The sequence below is a fragment of the Cucurbita moschata genome, unplaced genomic scaffold (assembly GCF_002738365.1).
Source record: "Cucurbita moschata cultivar Rifu unplaced genomic scaffold, Cmos_1.0 Cmo_Scf00020, whole genome shotgun sequence".
Classification (NCBI taxonomy): Eukaryota; Viridiplantae; Streptophyta; class Magnoliopsida; order Cucurbitales; family Cucurbitaceae; genus Cucurbita; species Cucurbita moschata.
The window spans coordinates 2,918,343-2,944,986 of record NW_019268536.1 but is presented as its reverse complement, the minus strand read 5'-3'; the positions used below and the strand labels follow the sequence as shown (position 1 = coordinate 2,944,986).

The 26,644-nt window shown below is 34.0% G+C and overlaps 4 protein-coding genes across 4 annotated transcripts in view; 1 reads left to right on the top strand and 3 right to left on the bottom strand.

The window, feature by feature from the left end:
- Positions 1-154, top strand: part of LOC111457434 (protein indeterminate-domain 7-like) — a 3,156-nt gene extending 3,002 nt beyond the window's left edge. Inside the window, exon 5 of the mRNA XM_023099628.1 lies at positions 40-154. The gene's annotated coding sequence lies outside the window, so the exon portion shown is untranslated. The remainder of the gene's footprint in view (positions 1-39) is intronic.
- Positions 155-5,703: 5,549 nt separating this feature from the next.
- Positions 5,704-6,788, bottom strand: LOC111458034 (NDR1/HIN1-like protein 13). Its single transcript, XM_023100527.1, has one exon. The coding sequence runs from the start codon at positions 6,715-6,717 to the stop codon at positions 5,944-5,946; it is 774 nt and encodes a 257-aa protein (XP_022956295.1). The 5' UTR covers positions 6,718-6,788; the 3' UTR covers positions 5,704-5,943.
- Positions 6,789-9,020: 2,232 nt separating this feature from the next.
- On the bottom strand, positions 9,021-13,028 carry LOC111457419 (protein HOTHEAD-like). The gene is made up of 6 exons (XM_023099603.1): positions 12,831-13,028; positions 12,378-12,759; positions 11,173-11,483; positions 10,383-10,768; positions 9,497-10,065; positions 9,021-9,382 (listed from the first exon to the last, which is right to left on the bottom strand). The coding sequence occupies exons 1-6, from the start codon at positions 12,919-12,921 to the stop codon at positions 9,328-9,330; spliced, it is 1,794 nt and encodes a 597-aa protein (XP_022955371.1). The 5' UTR covers positions 12,922-13,028; the 3' UTR covers positions 9,021-9,327.
- Positions 13,029-16,267: 3,239 nt separating this feature from the next.
- On the bottom strand, positions 16,268-22,558 carry LOC111457638 (beta-galactosidase 1). The gene is made up of 19 exons (XM_023099958.1): positions 22,155-22,558; positions 21,961-22,056; positions 21,768-21,880; positions 21,622-21,688; positions 21,439-21,531; positions 21,195-21,338; positions 20,222-20,310; positions 19,979-20,084; positions 19,800-19,887; positions 18,970-19,088; positions 18,725-18,889; positions 18,464-18,642; positions 18,264-18,373; positions 18,079-18,188; positions 17,857-17,967; positions 17,662-17,772; positions 17,368-17,573; positions 16,938-17,274; positions 16,268-16,706 (listed from the first exon to the last, which is right to left on the bottom strand). Exons 1-19 carry the CDS (start codon positions 22,302-22,304, stop codon positions 16,596-16,598), a joined length of 2,505 nt encoding a protein of 834 aa, XP_022955726.1. The 5' UTR covers positions 22,305-22,558; the 3' UTR covers positions 16,268-16,595.
- Positions 22,559-26,644: the final 4,086 nt, after the last annotated feature.

Below are 26,644 nucleotides of genomic sequence, written 5' to 3'. Positions count from 1 at the left end.
ATATATTTTTGTTTTTTTTTTTTTTTTTTTTTTTTTTTGCTACAAGGGTGAAGGACCACCGCTTGTTGAATTAGGAATTTTTGGATCATAATATCCTATATGCTTTTGTATTTATGTTTATACATATATATTTCAATGTATAATTCTTAGTGGATTCCTTGGTATGAATGGTGTGAGATCCCGGAGAACGAAACACCCTTTATAAGGGTGTGAAAAACTCTCTCTAGCAGACGCGTTTTAAAAACCTTGAGAGAAAGTACAAAGAGAAAAATATCTGCTAGTGATAAACTTGGGTCATTATAAACGGAACTAAAGCTAAACCCATATTTAAGATTTCTTAATTTCGTATGCATCGTTAAAGAAAAGCCCTTTTTGAAGATGAGAAACCCTAGGCAAAGTGTATGCAATTTTTGTTATTTCTTAGCGATTAATTATCAATTTTATTATTTTGCTACAGTTTGGTACGAAGGAGTAAGAGGATATGAACTTCCGACCTTAAAAGAGATAATACATGTCAATTATCGTTGAGGTATACCGACTTTAATTTTGATAAAATCTTTATGAACTAAATCTTTCCGACTCAACTAGTTTAAACGTTAATAAATAGAAGAAAAAAAAGGTAGTTAGTATATGAAATTATAAGGTATAAAGTTATAAAGGGGAGAGAAAATGAAAGCATAGGATTCTTGAATGAATGAAAAGAATCTTGATGGGCAAAGAAGGGTATAAGTCAAGGGCTTCTTTTTGGCTAACCAAAAGCCAAAACAGAGAGATGCTGTTTCATACCTTATTAATAATTTATGTACCGATCCATATCTGATAGATTATCTCCAAACTTTTTAGTGATACTTTTAAAAATTTATCAGCATCTTTCAAAGCACGACTTGGTACGAAGTTTTTTAAAAGATATTTTTTTAATAATTTATGTAAAAAAAATATAAAAGGGGGAGAGAGAGAGTAAAGAGATAAGCATTAAGAGCCATGCAAGAATGTGATAATTAGGGTATGATAAGAAAAGGTGGATCCTATATATTGGAGGGAACTTTATGGTAAAATAATTATATAAAGAATTAATTAGTGGGTTATGTGAGAGATTGTCACCTTTTCTAATATAAATTTAAAAAATGAATGGTATTATATAGTGGGGAGTGAAGGAACCACTTTAGTAAAAGGGTTCACCAAACAACACTCAATCATACATTAATTCGACTTTAATTCAGTCGGTAATACTAAATATTCAATCGACCGAAATGCTTAAGTTGATGTTACAGTAAAAATCAATATTAATTAGAGAGAAATGACATTACACCGATATAAACATAAGAAACAACATCAATTACTAGCTAAAAACGAGTAGTTTGAATTAATAATTGAACGAAGAACGAAGAACGAAGAACGAAGAAGGAATATATGTAATTAAGAATGAAGGGCCCTCAATATTTTCCCAGTTCCGAAGTGATAAAAAGTTTGAAAAGAGACAGTAAAGGTTTGGGTTTTGAAGAAAATGATGAAGATGAGAATAGACAAACATACCATTCTCTGTTATAAATGTTTGCCACTTACTATAATGTTCTCACTTTTATTTATTTATCTATTTGTCCCTTTTTGGTGTGTGTTTGTTTGGTCCATGTGAGAGTGTGGGGATATACTGAGAGTAGCAGACACAACAGTGAGGCCTCACATTATGTGTGCACACTTCCCAAATTTGAGTCTCATTTACGCTTCGTTTTTCTCGCGCATTTGTTAATTAAGGTGAAGATCATGGATTTACAAGTATACAACAATATCTTGTTGTTTTGAGGAACGTTTTATTCATTATATTTTTTGTTTTTTCTTCGCTTTATATTGTAACATTCTCACGATTTTAAAATGCATATGTTAGAGAGAGTGTGAGATCCCACATCTATTGAGGAGGAAAACGAAACACTCTTTATAAGGGTAGGTGTGGAAACCTCTCGCCCAAAATAGAAAATCCAGAAACGACAATATCAGCTAGCTGTATGTTAGAATCCCTCACCCACAAAAAATAGGAGAGAGAAAATACAACGAAGAATATTGTCTAAAGATTTTATTGATATATATACAGAGAATCGGTATATATATGGTTTCAATTTACCACACCTTTATAAGTAATGCTTTGTTTCCCTCTTAACTGACGTGGGATCTCACAATTCACCCTTGAAGGCCCAGTGAGATTTCCACACTCTTGTATGAAATATTTTGTTTCTCTTCCTAATCGATGTGGGATCTCACAATCCAAACCCACCTCTAACACATATTGTCTACTTTGACCCGTTACGTATTGTCATCAGCCTCATGGTTTGAAAACGCGTCTATTAGGGAGAGATTTTCACATGTCTAAACCCTAGCTCGAGCTCGACTAGTAGGCTAGCATGTCTACGTGTAAATATATATATATATAACAAAACATATATGGCAACTTTATGCAACCATACCCTTATCCATCTTTTTAATATGAAAACATTTATGGCAACTTTTGCACTCAAGAGAGGAGTCCATAAATCATTAAAATTTCATCATTTTTTTTCCCCATTTTCAATCATCATATTCTTAACTTCTCTCTCTCTCTCTCTCTCTCTCTATGAGTTTGATCATAATCCTCCCTTTTTCTTTTGACTTTCACTAAAAGCCTTGACCTTTAATTATGGCTTTTGGAAGATTTTAGTACAAACTTACTAAAAAATACCTTACAAAATCCTAAACATGATCATCATTTTGTTTCTTCACTTTCGTATTCATTACATTATCGATGTTTCGTCTCGATAAAGCAGCCGAGTATTTACCATATTCATGAAATTATTTTTCAAGTGTTTAAAATCATTTTAAAAAAAAGATTTTAAGGACTTGAAAAATAATTTCCAACAAACCCTAAATCATTTTCAATAATTGGGCCAATTGACATTAAGGCCCATGAATTTGATGTGAGTTTAGATGGGCCAGCCTACATGTTCAGGCCCACTTTCTAAACTTTGGATGAGCACAATTCGTTTCAGGTTCTCTCGGATTGCACATTCTGGACGCCATGAAATGATATCAAATCTCAGTTTGGTGTTTGAATTTGATATCAACTCATAACCTTGAAAGCGGCCATCCAAACTGAGTAAAGGAAGTGATGAATGCCTTATGATATGTCTCTAATTGGGTGTGTATCAAATTCAAACGGCCATCCTCTTCGTCATATCTGATTTTTTGAAAAATCCACACCGAAGAGAAGCCTACCCGGGAAGGAGAGGAAAGGGAAAAGGAATAACGAGAAAGGACGTGGAGAAAGAAGAACGGGAAAAGATGAGGACCATATGCAATTCGATCTATAATGGACCACGAAATATTTAAGCTCCCTTTATAAATTCATTATGAATTTTTGCATGTGTCGACTTGTTGAATCATTGCATATCATTTTGAAGACTTAACCAATTAAGGAACTTCAGACATAATCTTATGAGAACTCACTTATTTCCATATGGTAAGCAAATTAGTAGTTCTCATAAATGTTGATTTTGTGACTCTTGGAATTTTTGAAAGGCCCAAACCCGAGTAAAAAGTTGCATATATACCAAGTAAGTTGTACCACGGAACTTCAGATTAAGCTAAGCTTTTAGTATATATAAAAGCATATTATAAAAGCATGTCATGAGGTTTGTCAACTAGCCCCTAATCGTAAACCTGACTTAATAGTCAGGGTTCAAATAACTATAAAACTAGCTTTTAATTTATAACTGTACTTAGTGGGAATTATAAGGGAATTCGTCAATTAATTTTCTCCTAGTGAACCTTCACGAGTGACACAGATAACAGTAGTACCTGTCATGAATGCATGCATTTATGTATATTTTCATATGTTCCGCGTAAAGTTAAAACTAAGTGTTAGATAATTTTGTATAATTTCAATTTATATTATGATTTATACATTATATTATATGAAAGTTGAAGATTTTTTTTCCTCTTATATATAAATATATATATTTTTGTCATAGAAAATAATAAAAAGAGAGATCGGATGCATGTGATCCAATCAACAATGCTAATGATGCAAGCATGTTGGATGTTACAGATACCACATGTGCCACATTCTTTTTTTTATACAATGGAAATTATTTTTATTTCTAAAATTTAAAATAAAATAAAATAAACAATTTGAGAAATTAAAAATAATTTGTTAGAATTTAATGCTAGAATTACAAAAATAGCCTGTGGCTTTAGTTTTAATTTTATTTCATGTATAACCATGAATGATTATGGAATATAATCTTAATAAATTGTTGGGTTATTATATTAATCGACACTAATTGCCAAATTTTATCCGATAATTATTAAATATACTGTTGACCGATATTATTAAAATGAAAGTACATAAAACACATTTCTTTAAATTACAAATTTAACGCTTAATTTTTCACATTTATATTTGATTTTTTATTTTGTGTCTAGGTCCACGTGGATTTGGTTGTTGAAGTAGATGGGATGCATCACCTAGTACACGGGTCGAATTGGGTTGAGTTTGAGAAATTTTTTGGACTAACCCAAAATTTAAGTCGGTTGGGTTGGTGACACAAGAATAAATCTTGTAATCCAACCAAACACTCTATTTTCGGGTTGAATTTAGTTGTCCGATTCTTTTTATAAAATTATTTATAAAAAAAAAAAAAATCATACTTATCTACTGTACAAATGTAAGTAATAACTAAAATTTCATGAAATTTAAATATCAAACATTTACAAGTAACAAAACATCACTAATATTGGAAACAAACGTTAAATATTTTTAATATTCGTAATAATCTTAAAAGTTTGGTTGGGTTGAATTGTAACCTTATTTTAGGTCGGTTGTGTAATAGACGTCAAAAAATTTGAATCGACAGATCTTAATATACAAGGCATTAGAAACTCAATCAAAGTTGGTTACGGGTCGGATTTAACTAAAAATGGGGGCAACAAGTAGTATAAATTTGGAGTAGGGGGGCTGTTGTATAATTTAAAGTGGGAGAGGGACGAATTTGCAAAAAAGGGAAAACGAAGGACAATAATTAAAATAAAAGAAAGAAAAAGAAAAGTAAATAAAAGGGAGTCCACCGACACAATTGTTTATAGAGGGAATAATAATAATATATTTAAAAAGTATTTTTGTTATATTCCATATTTAATAATAATAATAATAATAATAATAATAATAATAATAAATTATGCATACAGCTCAGCTCAATACATAACAAAATTTCTTGATTTAATTATATTCCATTACACAACAAAATTTAGATTATGACCTTTCAACCTCTCCTTTTGAAAGCTAAGTCCACTCTATTTCCCTCCTCTTATTCCCCTCTCTCTCTACAATTTTCTCTCTCTAGCTCGTTTTCATAAATTATTCAAATTAATCGTCAAATTATCGAAATAATACTAAAAAAAATTGTTTTAGAAGCACTAGTAATGCACCAATGACCTAAATCGAAATTGTTCGATTTGAATCGTCGTTTTACCGTAGGTTGGAAGGGTAATATTGGTAATTTAAATTAAAAAATAAATAAAACAGGTAGGCTTACACACGTTGTTTACAGCAAAGAATATTTATTTTCTTGATTAATTATTTTAATTACATGTCCTAAAATTGCCTCCAATCAAAATATTTGAAATTATATATATAATTATTGATAATAAAAATAAAAAATAAAAATCAAATTCTTACGCACAACTCAATCAGCAGACTTAATTCCATTTACAAAATATTCTATTTTTTTTAACAAAAAGCAAAAAAAAAAAAAATGTTACGAAAAAAGTATGTAATCAGAGAAGGCGAAAATTAAATTTCGGGAAATGAAAAATACAAAAGAAAAAAAAAAAGTAATGATAATAAAATAGAACCGGAGACCTTTTTCTTCTTCTTCTTCTGTGTTCTTCGTGTTCTTCAAATTTTCATCTCTTCTGTTTTTAGATGGTCCATTTCCAGATCTTCACTCTAAGATCGACCTTACATTTTGCGCCGGAAGTTGAGGCGGTGGCCGGAGATTTACCGGTGGGAACGGTTACCGAGATTCCGTCGCAAGAAACTCTGATTCCGATTTTAGGGCTCTTAAGTGCTCCCATCTTTAATTTCACCTTTGTATCGAGTTGAATTTGTAACGGCAAGCCTTTCTTGCTCTTCATACTACTCTTCAAGGTGCTCACCGACGAGCTATCGAGTTGTTGGCGGTTGCTGATAATCGAGGTCTTCAACAGAGTGGTGTTCTTCGTATTGTGCACAAATCCAGGAATTACTCCGTTGCCGACATCGATTTCGTTGGAGAAGATTGAAATCGAGACCGGATTGTAAGTAAACACGAGTTTTTTGTTAGGGTTTCTGGCGGAGACGTTGAGATCGAACTTCGAATTGAGGAGTGAAGAGGAAGTAATGTTGAAATGGGAGAGTTTCACGGCGGAGACGGAGAAGGACGGCCTCTGAGGGCGGTAGATTAGGTAAACGACGGCGGAGGCAACGGCGAGGAGGAAGATTAGGAGGATGAGAATTAGGGATAACCAGAGGCAGACAGAGCAGCAGCAACTGCGGCTGCGGCGTCGGCGGTGGTATGGCTGAGGACGGTAAGCAGGGCGGCTAGCGCCGTAGAGTTGGGACTTGGTGGCTGGAAATGGAGCGGTCTTGGCCGCCGGAGCGCCGTTGGTGGCAGCGGCAGCGGCGGCGGCGTTAGGGTGGACTCTGTCCGTCATTGGGGATGGAGAAGGGAATTTGGGAGATGATGGATTTATTTCAGTGATATCAAAATGGGATTTAAAGAAGGGTTTTTAAAAAGACGTCTTCTGCCCTTTTCAACCAATTTTAGAGAGAGAAAAAGAGAGAGGAGAGAATATGATAAATAAAAAAATTAATATCAAATTTCTGCTTAAACCAAATTAATTAATTTTATATATTAATTGGATTTAATTTGTGCCATTTATTTATTTTCTTTATTTTGTCCATCTTTTTAACTAATATCAAGGTTTTTTTTATGTCATTGAACTTTCAAATTAATTAAATAAATTATACAATTTTAAATAATTGTCAACATGTTAATAACTTAGTTTGAGACATGCATTAGGTGAGTGAATATTACGCAATAATGTAAAAGAAATACAATAATATTTTATCTTCATATTCAGTTAATTTGTACATGTTTAAAATATTTATATAATTTAATACTTTTGGGCTTTATATATTATTGGGCTTTTTAATATAAATGTAATTTGTCGGGTTGTCCCATGGTCACCAACAACTTTTAGCGGTTTTAAAATAAAGATTAATAAAAAAAATGTTTTTAAAAATTAAATATAAACATTTTAAAGTTTAAATTATAAAATAGGTGGGGTATTTTTTAAAATAAAAATTGTGAAATTTAACAACCATTCCTTGCAAAAAGACAATATATATATAATAAATTGCTTTGATTACTTTTGAATTATTGACCTTTAATATTTGAATTTAGTAGAATATTTTATTATAAGATATACTATAAACGTTTAATAAAATTGAAAATATTAAAATAAATAATTAAATAGCATTAAGTTTTAGATAAAATTGAAAAATCTAATTTAAAATTGAAGATTTTTTTTTTCTTGAAATGGTTTGAAATTATAATGCTATTATCTAATAATTTTTATAATTATTAGTAACAATTTTAAAATAAAACTATATATATGTTTTTTTCCTAAATTTTCTATATAATTTTCTTTAAGAAAAATGTTTCTTAAAACGACTGGGTGATTAGCGGAGGATATGCACCTACCAAATTAAAATTTATGAAACTAAATTGAAAATTCTAAATTATGTAAATGATAGGGTCATTTAGGTAATTTGAATTATTTATAGTATAAGGTTATTTTTTGAAAAATAAAATTGAAATATTTGAGAGATTGGGAGTTGGATTAAAGGAAAGGAAACGCGTAGAGAGTGAAAGTCAACCAAACATAGATGGCTCCACCTCACCATCTCAGTCCCTAATTAACCGGAGCGTGCGAAACACGTGCCACACTTTGAAACTCAATTTCCAGATTTACCCTTTTGATTTTCACACCAAATGCACAATTATATATAAATTAAAATTAATCATATTGTTTTCATTCATATACCAACCCATCATTTATTAATACATTATTTTAGATTTAAAAATATTATTATTCTCATTATTTTAATTGGTCAAATAATTCATAGGAGTTTGTTTGTTTTTAAAAATTAAAACTTGATATTCTTAAATTCAGAATTTCAGTTACATATTCATACCTACCAATGGGTGCGGATCTAAACCAATTAAATTAAAGATATTTTTTTGTATTTATTTTTCCAAAGTCAAAACAGTTTTTTGAATATTCAACGGATGTGTACAGCCTGTAAGATAAATTATATTATACAATTTTCAAAAATGGTAATAAAAATAAACTTGGAATATATTGTTCGCTGACTACAATTCAAAAAGAAAAAGACATGCACACGACCAAGTAACTCTTTGGACCTACTGTTCTAGTTAAGAGGTTAATCATTGGTATAGCACATCTTCATTGGATCGAGACCTTTTGGTGCAACTAAAAGCAAAGTCACGAGAGTTTACGGTCAAACTGGACAATATCATACAATTGTGAAGGTCCGTAATTTCTAACACCCACTATATATAGTCGCTAAGAAACCTCGATCATACTAAATTTTGAGTAAGCCCTCACCATGGCTTTACTTTTAAGACTTCTAAACTCTTTAATTCTTTTTGTTGGGACTCGCAGATTTGCTAGCGTTCGAGTGCACAAACCAAAATAATGCCAAATTTGGCAAGATGGTACCTTGAAAAGACAAGAACAAGTGGCCTATTTGGATGTCAATAATCCTAACCTGGACAAGATATTGTTTACATATGTAAGCAAAATAGGCATGGAAAGCTGTAAGAGGCTGTACAAGGTTTTGTTCTGTGTGGCATTTGTCTGTTTAGATTGTCTTCACTGGAATGACTTTTTGTTCTAAGATCACTTGTCTTTCTATATCCACAATTCTCTTCAGATCAAAATAGAACCCTTCTATTATAACTGGTTGTAAAATTGTCCAAATATGCATGTCCTAATAGATATCAGATTTCAAAGATGAAACAAAAATGATGACATATCTAGAAGCAGGCTTGGAATGTTTAGAAGTTTATATGGGATAAAACCTTGTATGCATTGCCCAAACCAAGCAAGCCAAGATCCTACAATTTTAACTACTTAGATAGATAGGAAGATGAGATGACATAATTACATTTTCACAATAGAAACTCGACACACGCCCATTGCGATATCTGCCATACCGGAGTGCAGACATGCCGCCTATAGATCAGCTCCCTGTCCCAGTCTATCCTTCAAAATCTTCAGCCCCATGTACCTGCCGTATAAGTAAAGTTACTATTTCATGATCCTTGATGTGTATGCCTAACTTTGTTGCTTAGAATTCTAGTCTAAATTTCTAATGAGCAAATGAACTGATTTTTACCCTTACCTTCCCATCATCATGACAGTGGCTTGAGGATTGGTTCCAGGAGATTCGCTAAAGGTTGATCCATCAACAACACGGAGACGGGAAACGCCGAGGACCTTGTAATCAGGGCTCACCACCTTGCCTACATGGCACCCTCCATGGTAATGCCAAATTGAGATCACAGTGTCTCTGCAGAACTGCTCTAAAGACTTGGTGTCATTGGTATGCTTTGGAATGAGATTGACGTTGGCCTTCACAGTCGCATTAAGTAACTTCTCAATGGTTTCCCTAGTGTTTTTTGTGAAAGCTGTGAAGTGTTTTGACTGCACAACTTTTGCTGCCATGCGAATGCCATCAACGCACCGGTGAAGATCATACGGGTGGTTGAAGTAGTTGAAGGTCACAGTTGGGTTGTCATCAACATTGGTGTTAGCCAAGGTAAGTTGCCCTGTCGATAAGGGATCAGCAATCTTTTCGAGAATGAAACCACCCCAGAATGCCTCTTGAGGTAAATCGCGCTTCGTTTTGATGTAAGCTTGGGCAGCTTCCCAGGTTCTTTGCTTTGGAGGAATGGTGGATAGTTGCCCAATCTGTTTACATAACAAATTCAAATTATCGTAAAACCACTAGAATAGTTACTAACTTCTCATTCAGTAATCAATATATCATTGATTTCATGACTTAAATAGCTTGTTTCATGTGTCTCCCAGAACACGGTTCGAAAAGACTGCAACAATTTCATTTATTTTTCTGAGTTACTTATGCTTTTGGCATTCTGTTCTTTGAAACATGTAACGAAACATGGCTGTTAACACTTGTAGTTAATTAAGATGTCAATATATGAATGATTGGTCCTATGACTAGAAAATAAAATGATGAAATCAGGAATATAAGAAAGGTAGCTTACTTCAGCAGACATCATCCCGTGGTTGCATCGAATGCTATCTGAAGACTGGCCAAAGCCACTGCTAGATTCAATGTAAACACCAAACTTAGTAATCCCAACAGTCTGTATAAGTGATTTCTTGATGGGTCTGTTGGTGGGAACAAAAACAGTGTTCATAGGATTATCAGCCATGCCTTTCCCAACAAACTCATTGTCAAGCACCACTGATATGTTCAACTTTTCAAGATCTGCTCTTGGCCCAATTCCACTCAGCAGCAACATTTGAGGTGACCCAAGTGCTCCAGAAGATAAGATAACCTCACTCTGCCGCCTGTTTCTTAGAACTGCTTCATGTCTATTCCCATTTTCATCCTTAAAGATCACTCCCACTGCCTTTGGTTGCTTTCCTGCACAAATCATTTACACAGATTCACGTCAATTTTGATGTTATTTTGTTCACTATTTCAACGTTTATAAATAACATAGTTTCTTTTCAACTCCACACGATACTCTTCATTTTCTTTTGGAATTTAACCAAGATTACATGGAAAGACAGAATTATATAGATCAAGTTCAGTCTCTACTAAATAACAGGTTCCTATTGTTAATATATAGCAAACCAGAAGCTATCATCAGAAGTATATGAACAAAGAACTCAATTAGCACAACCAAGTAGGAGCTAAATAGATATAAAATTGTGGGCCAAAGCTTCTAATTAAAAAGCAAATGAGTCCACAAACACTTAATATATCAAACAGAGGATTCCCAGGCATTTTGACAAACAGTTTGTGTGCAATGCGGCTCAACATACCGGTGGTATCAAACACAATGTTGAGGACAGTGGCATAAACCAAGACAGTAAGCTTGTGGGGGTCAGCAGTGGCCAAAAGTTCGGCGGCAGTGTGACGGCGGCCGAAACGGTCGAAGATGGTGCCGCCAAATTTGGTGCCATAGAGATGATCATAGGTGAAGCCATTGAAAGGCGAGACGCCAACATCCAAAAGACTGTCCCTGAAAGCTCTCTGCCATGGCGTGAGCTTGGGGCGGTGAACAATCTGGTTCTCGATCCATGGGTATGATTCATTCACAAGCTTCGCGTCCCAACCCACTTTCTCTATGAACCTGAAACCAAACCATAAAAGTTTATGAGCTTCTATTGGGCTCAGGGTTGGGCCTTTAACAACTGGGTTGGGCTTATGGCGCATTAAAAAAACAGTTTATATTTTAGATTATTACGTCATAAATAAAAGGAAGAGATTTTAATGTTTAATAATAACAGAGAAATCTATTTAGGTCAAATGGTTCACCTAACTCACTTTGAGAAAATATTAAATAGGAGAGAGATAGACTGTCGTTTAATTAATACATTAAAAATGGGAAGATGGAATCTTAAATGTTTTGAATTTATTGTACTCTATATGTCATTATTATTAATGTGTGACATTATCGTCACTATTATTTGTACATTTTTTTATTCGCTCGCTTTTAAAATATTAATAGGTACATGTATCGTCCTAGATCCACCACTAGCAGATATTGTCCTGTTTGGGCTTATCCTTTCGTGCTTACCCTCAAGGCTTTAAAATGCGTCTTCTAGAGAAAGGTTTCCACACCTTGTAAAGGGTGATTTGTTCTCCTCCCCGGCCAACGTGAGACATCATAGTACAACATCTATTTTGTCTATATTAATTCCAATTAACTCTCTATTTGTACTCTAATCATCATTAATATCTCAAATCTTTCACTTGCCCCATTCCATCTTTATTGGGGAAAAACTAACCCTATTAAATGATAACAAAAGAAAAATCTTTGTATACTTCTTTGTAAATTTAGTAAGTATGTAACCATGGTGGGTCTAAAAACCGAGTAATAAACGTTAATATAAATATTTTCGAACAAGAGATTTAGAGTTTTCAATCTTCCACTTCAGTGACGGTTGATCTTAAAAAAACTTTTAAACTAAACAAAGTTTACTACTTAATCCTGAAACTCTGACACGGGTTTTCAAGAGTGTACCTTGAGCTTGCTCTCGTGTAGAAACCAGCGTTAATGCAAGTGCCACCGCCCAAAACCCTAGCTCGAGCATTGAGAACCCCATCAGTAGAAATGAAGGCTTGTGAGGCAGAAGTGGGTGAAATGTCAGCTAAAGTTATATGAAAGTTGCTCAAAAATGACACATTTGAATTGGCAAAAGGGACTCCCCCTCTTTCTAGCAATAGCACATTGAATTTCTTGGACAATGTGGCTGCCAAGGGACACCCGGCTGTGCCTCCCCCTACAATTATATAGTCATAAACGCTCTCCCCGTGCCTCGATGAATATGTCGATGACGACAATGATGAGAACGAGCTCGCTCGTTTGATAAATGGGTATCGGAATTCCGAGTACGATTTTGCCCCTACAAATTCAAAATGTGATCTTGATAATCCGTTTCAAAACTGGAGAAGGAAAAAAAATAGAAGCTTTTACCTTGAGAGGATGGAGAAAGGAGGAGGAGAAAGAGAGAGAGAAGGAGAAAGGGAATGGTAGTATGGAGTTTCTGTGCACCAACAACAGCCATTGGAGGATGGAAGTTTTCTTTGTTTTTGCAGAACGCCAAAGTTTAGGGCTCCCTTTAAAGCACTATATGTGGCTGCCTCTGGTTGGCCTTGCTCTTACTTAGATCACCCATGTGTACATATATATATAAATTGGAATTTTTGTGGCAAAAAAGATTGCCACGCTGGATTATGGCTACTCAGATCCTCACCGTCTGATCAACCACGTCAGCCATTCGATTATTGTTCCTTTATTACACTTTTTTTTTTCTTTTTTTTTACCTTTTTGGTATTTTCCCTAAAAGCTTCGTATATTTTCCCAAGTCACCTCACAAACACAATGTCTCCATGAACGTGTTAGAATTCGCATGTGAATGCACTTAAAAATTGTAACTGTTCAAGCTCACCGTTAGTAGATATTGTTCTCTTTAGCCTATTATGTATTGTCGTCGATCTCACGATTTTAACATGCGTCTATTGGGGAGAGATTTTTACACTCGTAATGATTCGTTCTATTCTCCAACCGATGTGGGATCCACAATCCACCCCTTGCGAGCCCAACATCCTCGCTGACACATTTCTCGATATCTGGCTCTAATACCATTTGTAACAGCTCAAGTCCACCGCTAACAGATATTGTCCGCTTTGGTCCATTACGTATCGTCATCGGCCTCACAGTTTTAAAACGCGTTTGTTAGGAACACATTTATAGATTATTAGTCATTAACCAACGTGGAATCTCACAGTAACACATTTATAGATTATTGATCATCGTACAAATAGTTGCATCTCTTCTTATATCACTTAGTCTTTTGATTAAAGACGTATCCTTTTAATTGAGAATGTGCTATTTACCAAACATCAAAACTTATCCTCTTAATTCGATCTTACAGTCTTTTAATTACGATTATAACATCTTAATGAGTTAAACACCGTTCAAATTTCAATTCTAGAAGTTTCTATCATGCACCCTAGAACTCACTAAGACACGGCCCAGAACCCTACTGGAGGCAGTAGAAAGTAGGGTTTTGGACGTGGGAAGTTCGAGACCACACATATTACATCTAACAGCCAAAAAAGGGTTATAAGTTTGAAGTGTCGTGAAAATTGGCATCCTTGTTGGGCACCATTTAAGAATTACAGGTTGGTAAACATGTCAATAAAGGAACCTGACATGTATGGTTATCATCATTTACTTCACAAACTCAAATCACAACCCAAATCCCGTACCCAAAATCGAGCTCTGATATCTATAAGTTCATATTTAATATTGAATTATAGTTTACTAAATATATCATATTTGATCTTTTATTATTCACAAACATCTAGTTTCATTACGGCTTAGGTATCTTCGATTTATTATTCTTTTGATATCCTTGTAATTTATTTGATTATAAATAATAAAAAATTCGCAGTTCATACCATTTAAATATTGGATCATAGCTACGTAATTGGTGTGGTTGCTGCCAACCAAAGGAAAATCGGATCATATCAAATTATTTCAATAATTCTTTGTGTAAATTCATTCACTATACGCAATCAATTCATAATGTATACCATTATTTTATGAGTCGTTTGTTACGAGCATTATTGTTTCTCATTAATGCCATTTTTTCCTTTCTTGATGTCTTTCTCTTTTTTTTCTCACTAATGTATGTCTGTTTATAGAAGTTCATTCAAATTTTTGATGATTTATGTGACACTCGAGTAAACGAGAGGTACATGAATGAGCCAACACCACATTCGAACGAGAGTGATAGGGAGATTAAAAAATACTTAAAAGAATATAAAATTATTACTTATACTAATAAAGTACATTGTTTTTTTATAGCTCAATCATAGAAACTCCATCGTTAAACATGCTTTATTGAACAATTTTAGGTGATCTCCTAGAAATTTTTCTAAAATGCATGTGAGTAAGGTATAGAATGCAGGAAAATATGACAAAAACCAACCAACTTAAAAGTCGAGTTATATTTCGTCCCTAAACAACCACTCACATTTACAATATTTCTAACGCGGTTTGTAAATAATATTGATGTCCATACATTATTAAGAGAGAAGAAAATTCAAACGATTATTTATGTGGACAGACACGAATACGTAGCCACTCAAATTATGTTCGGGTTAGCTTGAAACTCGAATTTTACGTGCAAAAAAAGCACGAGAACTCTACGATATCAGTAATAAGTGTAAGTAGCATATGCACACACCAACCAGCCATATGCATTTAATATAAGAGAAGCAAAAATGAGTAAATTCAACATACCTACCCTCTTCCACAAAGGTGAGCTTTGCATTAAATCTTGGTCTGCCCCTTCTGAATTCTTGTCTCTAATTTGCAATGCTTAATTTCCAATTTTAAGGTCTTCATTTTACCTTATTTTCCAACATTTATTACAATCATTATGACACAAACAACACACTTTCTTCACTATAATTATAAATAACCCTATAGTTTTTTCATTAATTCTTGAATTTGATTGAAATTTGTTGGCTTTCAAAAAGAAAATAAGCGTTATAATCAACGGGTGGATGGGAGGTAGTGATTTGAATCGACAACATTTCAAAGTTAATTTATAAATTTGGTATCTAACTTTCGAGATCAGTGACTATTTTGTCTATAAACTTTTAAAATTATACATTTAGTCTCTGACCTTTTAAGTTTTCATTGAAAATAACATTTAAATTATATATAATCGAGCAATTAATTCTTAAAAAAAATTAAAATAAAAAATTTAGAGATCTATCAAATAATTTTTAAATTTCATAATCTAAATAGACAACAGTTTTAAAATAATTGAATTATATTCTCATAAATAAAGTTCTTTTACTATTTTTGTTCTTACAGAGTAATTCAAAAAATTAAACTTATTTATTTTTTTAAGTTAGAAAATTATACTTATTATTGATGATTATATTTATTTATATTAAAAATTAAATAAAAAACGCTTTTTAGCAAGCCCAAAAGACAGGCCCAGAGGAAACCGTTAGTTTTATGTTGGGCCGAAAGCCCACACTAGAATCAATTTTAAGGAAAATAATTTTTTTAAAAGAAAAAATTGAAATATCTCTTAGTTTTATTTTAATGATACATTATTAATTCCACTAAAAAAAATAACCATTTTTAAAAGTTTCAATAATATCTAATTAATTTTAAAAAAAATCTCAACAACACCTTTAAATTAATAATATTTTAGATACAAAGATGTTTCAAAAATATCCTTGAACTTTTAAGAGTATTTATGAACGATAATAATTTTTAAATTTTTTTTAATAAAAATAAATTGTATTCGGGATTGATCATCCTTTTTCTTAATAAAACGATAACAATTAACTCGACCAATAAGACATCGAGAATCTGGATACTATCATAAACAAAAGTTTTAATAGAGAAGGCATGGATTGTTTGTAAAAAATGATAAGAGTACACATGAATAGAAGCCAGAGGCTTCCATCTGTTTCAAGAACATAAAGAACAGAAGCACATGGATTCATTACTTAAAACCTCAATGTGCTTCCATTTTTTTGTATAATAATATGGTGTGATCGGTGGGAATACCAATCAAAATCACCTAACTATTTACACATAAATTCCCAATCTTCCATCAGCTGTCGTATATTTTGTACAACTTCACCGATGGAGAACGCCCAAAATGAATCACTATCTTTTGCTGTATACAATTCCATGTATCCATCAGCTGCAAACGACTTCGACCGACAGTTTCTTCATCACCTTCGGACACGGATCTCCTCCAAACATCTCTGGTGCTACTGTTACCGTGCACATGTTCTGTCCGACGCAGGTCTGCAAGAACAACGAACATTAGATATGTTGGACGATGAAAATCCCACATCGGCTAATTTAGAGAATGATCATGAGTTTATAATCAAAGAATACTCTCCATTGAGTAAAGCCATGAGAGCTTATGCTCAAAGTGAATAATATCATACCATTGTGGAGAGTTGTGTTCGTCTAACAAGATATGATCGGTAGACGAGACGACATGGTTTATACAAAAGATAAAATGTTACGTACCCTTTGGAAAACATCATACGAATGATGGGCATGGCAGCTTCCTTCCCGGAAACTTCCACATTCGCCTTCCGGTGTTCCGAAGCTGGCGAACTTGACCGACGAAATCTTTTGGCCTGGACCACAGGACAGATGAGCTTTAGGCCTTAAGGGCTTGTTGACTTTACCTGAGGCTTGCAGCTGCCAGTTTACTAGTGTTGGTTGCCACTCGTTGATATCAACACATACACTATCTACATCCCTTCGGACTAGACGTATCCCGTTCGGGTCTCCGCCCCATTCTTCAAACACAACCAATAGGTTCCCTGTCGGGTTTAACCAAGAACGAGGGACGTGATACCTAATAAAACGATGATCAAAGAGCGGTTAGTTTATCGATGTTTAATGATCTGCAGATATAGAGTTTGAGTTCGTTTTCGACTTTGTTGCTTACCATTTCTGAGACGCCTCGCCACAGTTACTCGAGCATTTCTTCTCATTGTATGTACCGGTATAATCACAGTAACCACACGAGCCAGATGCCTTGTAAGCTGGCCAGTAGCGTCCAAGGCTTTGACCGTTTAACCATATCTGTCCTTTACTCATGCTACTCATATCCAACGCCAATGGCGAATTTCCAGCAGGAGCGTTGAACGTTGTCTGAATAAAAACACGTTGAGATACGTAAGCGACAGAATGTTCCCAACAACCTTAAAGGATCACCTGACAAGGTGGAAACATAAGATACCTTAAACCATGTCAGTGGCTGTCTCCGAGCGACGAAAGATCCCTGCATCCATTCGACCGAGGAACTTCCACTGAGCGAATGAAGACTCCTTGCCTCTCCATCCAAACCAATCTAATTCGCAACGTGTACTAAGTGTTAGACATGGTGAGGGACATCAGACAGTTCAAGTACAGTACTCAAAAACCTCGTACAAACCTTGTAGGTCCATTTCTGCCAGGTCAAGTCTCTTCGGCCCTTGTCGAGACCGTTCAGATTAACCGGGCCGAGAATGCCAGCATTCCACATCTCAAAATGAGGACCCACATTCTGAATCGTATCACAAAAGATCATAAAGTCAAAAGGCAATAGACACGATCATAGTATTTCGTCATTTAAGCGACCAAGTGAGAACCGAAAAAAGCATTGATTTCCACTCACCGGGAGACCGACCGCGATACTTAGAAGTGCAATTTTGTTGTTCCCTGCCCTTAAGTTTACCCCCTTGCTAAATGTCAGCTTTGGGAAGTCTAAACTTCCATAAGCAGTTCCTGTAAAACGCAAAATATACTCGAGTTAGAGATAAATTTTGATCACGAACCTTCAATCAATGATCTTTTACGTACCTGCTAGTTGACCGTTAACGAAAACGTGCATAGCATGGCCAGCTGACAAGATAGTAAGAACAGGATACTTTCCGCTCCTCAAAAATCCTTCATTAGCATCGATATGTACACTGCCAACGGAGAAACACGGACGATTATATCTAGAAATCCATCGTGATTACCGAAAAGAACGAAAAATTGTACAAATGTTCATCACTTACTCTGTTGTATACCACAAGTAATCAGTGGCATCCCTTGTAGTATTTATCTGCTCTAACAAGCCTACTGTTGTAAATTCTTTATCATTGTAAGAGGCTGGCTCTTCATTGTATGCTTGCCATAAGAAACTTCCGTGCATAGGAACCGGTGACATCTTCATTCTTGCCGTTTGGGCACCGACCTGCACACGAGAATTTCGCAATAAGTTTCGAAAACAAATGCAGAGACAATTCAGAATGTTTAGGCCAGAGTTTTCCTCTTACCCTTGCAGTATTGTATACTGTGTTTTTACAGTCTGGGAGAATGCTAATAGACCAAGGCGGAATATTGTAGTGCATGTTACCGAACGACACCGTTGCGTAGGATCTTGGGTTGTAGTTCGAAAGGAACGCAGCACAAGCACCGGATTTTGATTTGAATACATGAGCCTATAAGGATATATTGAATTTAAGAGATTAAGTTTTGAAGATTCATCAACTAGAAGTTGTAGATAAAAGAAAATGTTGACCTCTTGATAATTCCCGAGTCGTGTCACGGTCGGATTTCCAGATACAAGAGCTGGCTCACAAAGTTTAATGGCTCGATGTAGATCTTTCAGATGACCCCATTTCGGTTGCCTCAATAAGCCTGCATCATGAGTCGAGTATATAGCTCTCAGATGGATGGTTGTAGAGTACTGTTTTAGAATACAATTCATGATAGTTTTTTTAGCTCCCGAGGTGAAAGAACGGGCGCTTTTCATATAATATCATCTACCACTTCAAAAGTTGAAAAGGACCCTAGGTGTTTGTACCACTCAAGCTCACGGATAGCAGATATTGTCTTCTTTGGACTTTCCTTATGAGGCTTCTCTTTAAGGTTTTTAAAACGTATCTTCTAGGGAAAGGTGTCCACACCCTTATAAAGAACGTTTCGTTCTCCTCCTCAACTGATGTGGGATCTCACAATCCACCCCCTTCGAGGCCTATCATCCTTGTTGACACTCGTTCCCTTCTCCAATTGATGTGGGACCCCCACAATCCACCCCCTTTCAGGGCCATGTTCACCCCCTTTAGGGCTCAACCTCCTCGTTGACACATCACCCGATGTCTGGCTCTTATACCATTTGTTGCCCAAGCTCACTGCTAGCAAATATTGTCCTCTTTGTGCTTTCCCTTTCGGGCTTCCCAGACAAATTACTTTCCATTTTTAATTTTAAAAACCTCAGTTGTCCCCTTCCAATGGTGAAACAATTGAAGCACCAACTCTCCAAACATAGCATATGATACAAGATATGAAAACCAACAGTTTCACAAACATGTAACATTAAAGACAAGAACATAAATCTTTTGAGCTTACCGTATTCATCAATCGGAGCATCATAATCATAACTCGTAGCAATGAAGGGACCACCAGCAGTTCGTCCAAAATTCGTTCCACCATGATACTTGAAAAGTTAACAAAAATGAGTCAAAATCAGTGGACTGATCAAACACATTCTTTTCGATTAGCAAGTGCAGCCAACAATGATCTCTTACCATATAGTAGTTAATGAATGATCCTCCCTTCTGAATGAATCTCGCAACGGCAAAGGCCATGTCTTCGGCCGGTCTATGAGGAACCGCACCTCCGAACTGAGTAAACCTGTAATAGAAAACAGAACGAAAAGACGAGTACAATTAGCCAGGTTCTCTAACTACATCTCCATATGTGCCTGCCACTGCTTGCCATAGACGAAAATATTAAGCGACTTCAGATGACATAAAAGCATGACAACTTACCATCCAGTCCAGGCTTCCGTCCACATCTTCGGTTTATAAGCTTTGTTCGGTGAGAAATAATCGCAATAGAAACCGTTGCAGGTGTTAATCTGTTAGGAACAAAACAATATACTTAGCTTAGTAGTGATTCCTTACAGTATGATTCACTAGCAGCAGAGTGAAAACAATAACTTCACCCCAAAACTTGTTCAAAGTGTAATACTGTAACAGCCTAAGCCTAAGCCCAAGCCCACCGTTAGCAGATATTGTCCTCTTTGAGCTTTCCCTTCCGGGCTTCCCCTCAAGGCTTTAAAACATATCTTGTAGGGAGAGGTTTCCATGCCCTTATAAGCAATGCTTCGTTCTCCTCTCTAATCCATGTGGGATCTCACGAACCACCCCTCTTGGGGGCCCAACGTCCTCGCTGGCACACCACCCGGTATCTTGCTTTGATACCATTTATAACAGTTCAAGCCCACCGCTAGCAGATATTGTCCTCTTTGGATTTTCCCTTCTAGGCTTCCCTCAAGGTTTTGAAACACCTCTTGTAGGGAGAGGTTTCCACACCTTCATAAGCAATGCTTCGTTCTCCTCTCCAACCGATGTGGGATCTCACAATCCACCCCTTTGGGGGCCAGCATCCTCGCTGGCACACCGCCCGGTATCTGGCTCTAATACCATTTGTAACAGTCCAAACCCACCGCTAGTCATCTTTGGACTTTCCCTTCCGACCTTCCCCTCAAGGTTTTAAAACACGTCTGATAGGGAGAGGTTTCCACACCCTTATAAGCAATGTTTTGTTCTCCTCTCCAACTGAGATATGGGATCTCAGAACTCCATTCAGAATTCACTACTTTAACTTTTTAGTAAAGCGACATCAGAATCTTTTATAGACGGAGACGAAGAATACAAAACACGTTACACTACCAAAATGACACGTGTTTTGAAGTAAACATCGCGAATAAGAAGAAGAAGAAGGTCTGGTAATGCTTACAATAGGATCTGGGGCATCATCTTGCTTACACATGACCCATGGAACACCAGTACCAAGTCCCAAAGCCATTTGTGCAGCCCACGTCGAGTATGCTTTTCCCGGTGCACCGAGTTCATATTCCATAGGTCCATATTCATTCTCAATCTATAAAGAACAATGAAAAAGAAAGATTCTTCCTTACTTTACTGTCATTTCATGTCAAGAACTTTAACAAAATCAATTGCATTCATAAAGAAAACCTTACCTGAGATAAAATTATAGGACCACCTTGAGATTCATATAGCCTCTCAGCTTTCATCATATCCACAATTTTCTTGGAAAATCTTTGCATATGAAACTTGATTATTCAAAAAAAAAAACAAGACAAAATTGCTTTAGAACACAAATCAAAACAAAAGAACATAACAAAGGAACACAAAATCACTACCTTAAAAGGAGCATTATCTGTTCTAAAACTGATACCAGGAATGTACTTCAACCAAACAGGAAACCCACTGAGAAAACAAACCAAACAACATTGATCAATGTCTAGAACAGCATGATAATGGCTACTTATCAGTCAAGAATTATTACCCAAAGTTCCATTCAGCACAAACATAAGGTCCAATCCTGAGATGAACATAAAGCCCAGCTTGCTGCACCAGCTTCACAAACCTAACAAGATCATAGCTACCTCCAAAGTAGTACTGCATGGATAACAGTTCAAAATTATACTAAAAGGGTAAAAACATGGAGAAATTTGAGTGAAAATATAGCCCTCCATTACTTTTCCTTGTTCAGGCTCATGTCCATTCCAGAAGACATAGGTTTCAACAACATCTAGACCACCTTCCTTGGCCTTGTGAATAAGATCTGGCCACATCTGTATGAGCCCAGAAACAACAAATTTCCAAAATAGGTCAGAAACCCCATAAAAAAAAAAACCAAGACATGCAAGGGAAACACATTTTAAAACATTACCTCAGGGGTGCTTCTGGGGTAATGAATGGAGCCTGAAATGAGTATCCTCCTCTGCCCATTAATGATAATAGCCTTGGAATCATAAGAAACAGAGGCATGAACAGAAAAAACACCAAATAAACACCAAAGAACCACCATGACATGCCCCATTTTGAGGTTCTCCAGGAAATGGGTATTGGGTTTGTTCCTTTCCTCTTGTAGGAGCTTTATTCTATGCTTGAAAAACAGAGGAAACCCAGCTGGGTTTGGGTTGGGAGAGGCCTTTTGTTACAGTAATCTACTCCTACCTCACCTTTTTTCTCTTGAAATCAAAAATGTGGGGTTTTGGAGAGGAAATGAGAGGATTTATTACAAGAACAGAGTGTTTTTTTTTTTTTATGTGTTTTGGATTCTGCGATTAAAAGAATGAGTCTTTATGAACAATTGCAGATGCTCTTCAGCTGCTTTTAAACCACTCGAAAATGGAGAATGGGACACTGTGGGACCCTCTTGTTCTTGCCCAAAAATTAACACTTTCTTTTTCTTTTACCTTAATCTTAATTAAAGTAAGGATTTTGCTAATTTTTTGTTTTTTTTTTTTAGTTTAATTTAAAATATGAATATTACAAAGATTCTTTAACTCAATCCCTATGCCGCCGGTTTCTTTCCTACCTTACCGGCCCATTACTCCTTCGAAATCGTGTGGTCCACGCGCCTTTTTGGCGCGTGGTTGTAGAAAGTGAGAATAAACCGTGATTCTTTTCATACGCTTCCAAGATTTTTTTTTGTCTTTTTCAGTTAAACTATTAAATTTACAATTATTTAATTTTTGTAGTTAAAAAAAGTTTGGTTTTAAATATCATTCTTTTTACCTTTTAATAAATATTATAATTAGATTTTTTTAAATCATTTTTATCTAAATTATTTAAATAATAATATAATAATTAAACGTGTTTTATTTAAAACAATTTTATGTTGGATCCTGATTCTAATCTGAATTGATAAGTTGACAGTAATATTTTATTAGACATAAAATTAAATTTTAAAAAAATTATTATAATTTTTTTTTAAGCATGTAATTTATCCTACCCGCTTTTTTAACGTTCAAGTACATAATTGAAACTTTTAAAAGTACAAGAAGTGCTCTAACGTTAAAGAATCAAATTTATAATTTCAACTATTTTTTTCAAAGTTACTTTTTTTATTTTAAAGACTTTAATTTTAGAATAAATATTATGTTCATACTGATTATACCACTCGATTATACCACTCGTACCGCCAATCTCCCAATCAATGAAATTAAATTAAATTAAAAATTTTTAAAAATTAATTAAAAATTTAAGTGTTATTCCGTAACATAATTTTAGTGGTTCAAAAGTAAAAAAAAAGGTATTTGGAATTATAGAGCATGGAAGAATCTAACATTTTTCCACCTCAACTTTGACCGTCTTTAATAATGAAATTTGATTTTAATAGCTTTATAGCTAGGTATAAAATTTTTAATATATAGTTTTTTTTTCTTTCTAAGTACAATAATAATACATAGTTGAAGCTTTATTATTACCTCTCCCTACCTTATTTCAAATATAATGGACATTAACATACACATAATTATATTAATTTCATGGGTACTATGGTATTATTGTAAATTCATAACAAGGAAATTATTATTTATCTAATAATTTCTATTACCATATTTTGTTTCTTATGATTGGATAATTCATTGAATTTAACTCGACAATTATTAAAGCATTATTTATTGAATATGATTCAATTTTATTTCTGAATGAATTGATAAAAAAAAAAAATCTAACCTACGTATTTAGAAAATGTACATAAATGAACCGAAACCACCTTCGAATGAGAGGTTTGTACATCATTTTTTGTGGTATTATTTAATAGATAGGACGATAATTACCAAATTAAAGGCGGACACTCCATCAACTAGGTAAGTTGAAGGAATCTTAATTAATTAATTACATAAAGGAAAAAAAAACATTATCGTCACCGGTTATTCGGATTCTCAAATTTACTTACACGTTTCAATTTCCCTTGGACGTACTAGCATTCTATGTTTTGTCTATTCTAATTAATTAACATTATTAAAATTTAAAAGGGTTTAATATATTTTTTACGTTCAAAATATTTAAAAATTAACCGATTTATTAAAACGTAAACGTTTAATTTAAATTATATATATAAAAAAAACTATTAGTCACAAAATTAAAAAAAATTAAGATTTATGGACCACAAAATTAAAACGTTATTATTATTATTATTATTAGATATAAAATTAAAAATTCATTTATTGGTTGTTTTAAAACTATTAAATTTGAAGCTTGTAATTTAAACTAATAATAAATAAAAAGAAAATGTATTTGCAAGTTGCACTGAAAAATTCGCTGGCAATTACTATTACCTAACAACCGACTTGGTGTTGCAATTATGTTCCCTTTTCCTCTCTTCAACCACGACCAATAATATTTCCACCAAATATTTTTATTTTTTTTGGTTAATTTTTATAATTAAAATAAAATTCTTAATTTAATTATATCTTAATTAAAAGATTTTTTTTTTTATATCCCGAACTTCGAACGATCGAATTTGGATGAACGAAACAACTATCCAAATTTGTTTACTACTAGCATTCCTCCTGGTACGACTAGTTAAAATTTAAAATTTTATTATTTATTATGAAAAAATAATGAAATTGGAATTAAAATTTAGCAATTTTATTACCTAACTAATTGTTATAAATGATGGGAATTTCCATTATGTGCGTAGCCGTTAAGGAACATTCATAAATCAAAAGAAAACTTTTTAAAAGGAAGGGAGTTACTTGCCGTTTGGCACAAGAGATAACACTAAATTTCCCTTGCTTTATTAAAGTTCATCATTTATTAATATAATAACAACCTTAATTATAACTAATCTAATTAAATAAAAAAAAAATTTCATTTATCCATTACTCATGAAATGGAACTATGTCTTATATCGTCAGGCTCATAATTAACTCGAAACATAAAAATATTAAAATTATAAAAAAATAATAAAGTGAAATTATATGATTTAAAGTGTTAGTTGGTATTAACACGAAAAGAAAAAAAAAAAAGAAAAAAGAAGGCATATCTTTGAAGGAAGATATTTGGTGGTGTCTAGTTTCTTTTCCCCGCTCCAATCATTATGGAAAACTCTTCGAATAAGCTAAGCATTGTCTTTCTGGTTTAGTGAATTCGAATTCCGTTTTTTCTCATAACTTCATATTTTAATTTTTGTTTATGGGTGAGCATGAGATTTTTTTTGATCGGGCGGGAGTGCGAGTGGGTCCCAAAGACGAGCTTTCCAAACATACCGTTAAATTTTTTCAATATCAATTTATCGATTAATGATCGGACTCTACAAAATTTGGAGGAAATAAAATAATTCTATAATTTTTAGAAGATAAAATTTCAAAAAAAAAAAAAAAGAAGACAAAAATCGAAATTGAAAAAATGAGCATAAATAGATAGAGAGACAAAAATGGAATATAAGGTGAAAAAACGTGGGGGTATTATAGGAATTTCAGTGGGGGCTTGACAGCTCAGATAATTGATGGCTTTTCCCATGTGCAAGTTGCCTGATTTGACTGGGAAGTGGAAAAATGTAGCAGCCCGGCGGTGATTTTTATATTTTTATTATTATTAATTTCAAATTAATTCAATAATAATAATTAATTACCAAAGTTAAACCCTAATTACAGTCTTCTATGTCGCAAACACAAATCCCTGTCTGTTCTTTATAGAATTTCGAACCTATTCAATATATTATATTTTAAAATATTTTAAAATCAAAACAATTTTTTTAAAAAGAAAAAAATAATTAATTTTGATTTTGTTAATGTAGCTGTTGGAGTGATGTCTTTGTTGGTTGGTGTTTGAAAATGGCAACAGCCATGTGCGCGTGGTCCATTTAAAAGGCTCTAATAGCCCACTATGCTTGATAACCTCTATTAATAATTTCGAACGTACCGAGAAAAAATAAAAATACTCTCCACAATCGAACTTATTATCTAATTTCAGTAACCAATAGTCCAGATCGATGGATACTTCTGCATTAAGTCTTTTAAACTTCGCTATACTTCTCGAACTTATTATCTAATTTCAGTAGCTAATAGTCCAGATCGATGGATACTTCTGATTGAATCTTTTAAACTTCGCTCTACTTCTCGAACTTATTATCTAATTTCAGTAGCCAATAGTCCAGATTGATGGATACTTCTGCATTGAGTCTTTTAAACTTCGCTATACTTCTCTCGAGACAAACAAACATACTAGGAGTGACAATGTTCGTTAAGAATTATAATGACAAAACTATGTTAGCAGTGTAGAAGGTGCATAGACCAATTTGAAAACAATAATTAGGAATCTTAATTAATTTGATGGGTCCAACTTTAACTTGACGTGGAAAAAGTCAATGCCCTTTGATGAAAGTTAGATCTAACTGTCATTCCTACCCATTAATTAATTTTTTTT

Bases quoted from the DNA above. Each gene is read 5' to 3' on its own strand.
- LOC111458034 (XM_023100527.1), bottom strand. From the start codon at position 6,717: ATGACGGACAGAGTCCACCCTAACGCCGCCGCCGCTGCCGCTGCCACC.
- LOC111457419 (XM_023099603.1), bottom strand. From the start codon at position 12,921: ATGGCTGTTGTTGGTGCACAGAAACTCCATACTACCATTCCCTTTCTC. The intron at 11,484-12,377 runs GTACACTCTTGA...GTTTGGTTTCAG, and splicing joins TACACGAGAGCAAGCTCAAG to GTTCATAGAGAAAGTGGGTT. The intron at 10,066-10,382 runs GTAAGCTACCTT...TTATGTAAACAG, and splicing joins ACGGGATGATGTCTGCTGAA to ATTGGGCAACTATCCACCAT.
- LOC111457638 (XM_023099958.1), bottom strand. From the start codon at position 22,304: ATGGGGCATGTCATGGTGGTTCTTTGGTGTTTATTTGGTGTTTTTTCT. The intron at 21,532-21,621 runs GTAGTGATTTTG...TGAATAATCAAG, and splicing joins CAGATAATGCTCCTTTTAAG to TTTCATATGCAAAGATTTTC. The intron at 20,311-21,194 runs GTAAGCATTACC...TGTTCCTAACAG, and splicing joins ATGATGCCCCAGATCCTATT to ATTAACACCTGCAACGGTTT.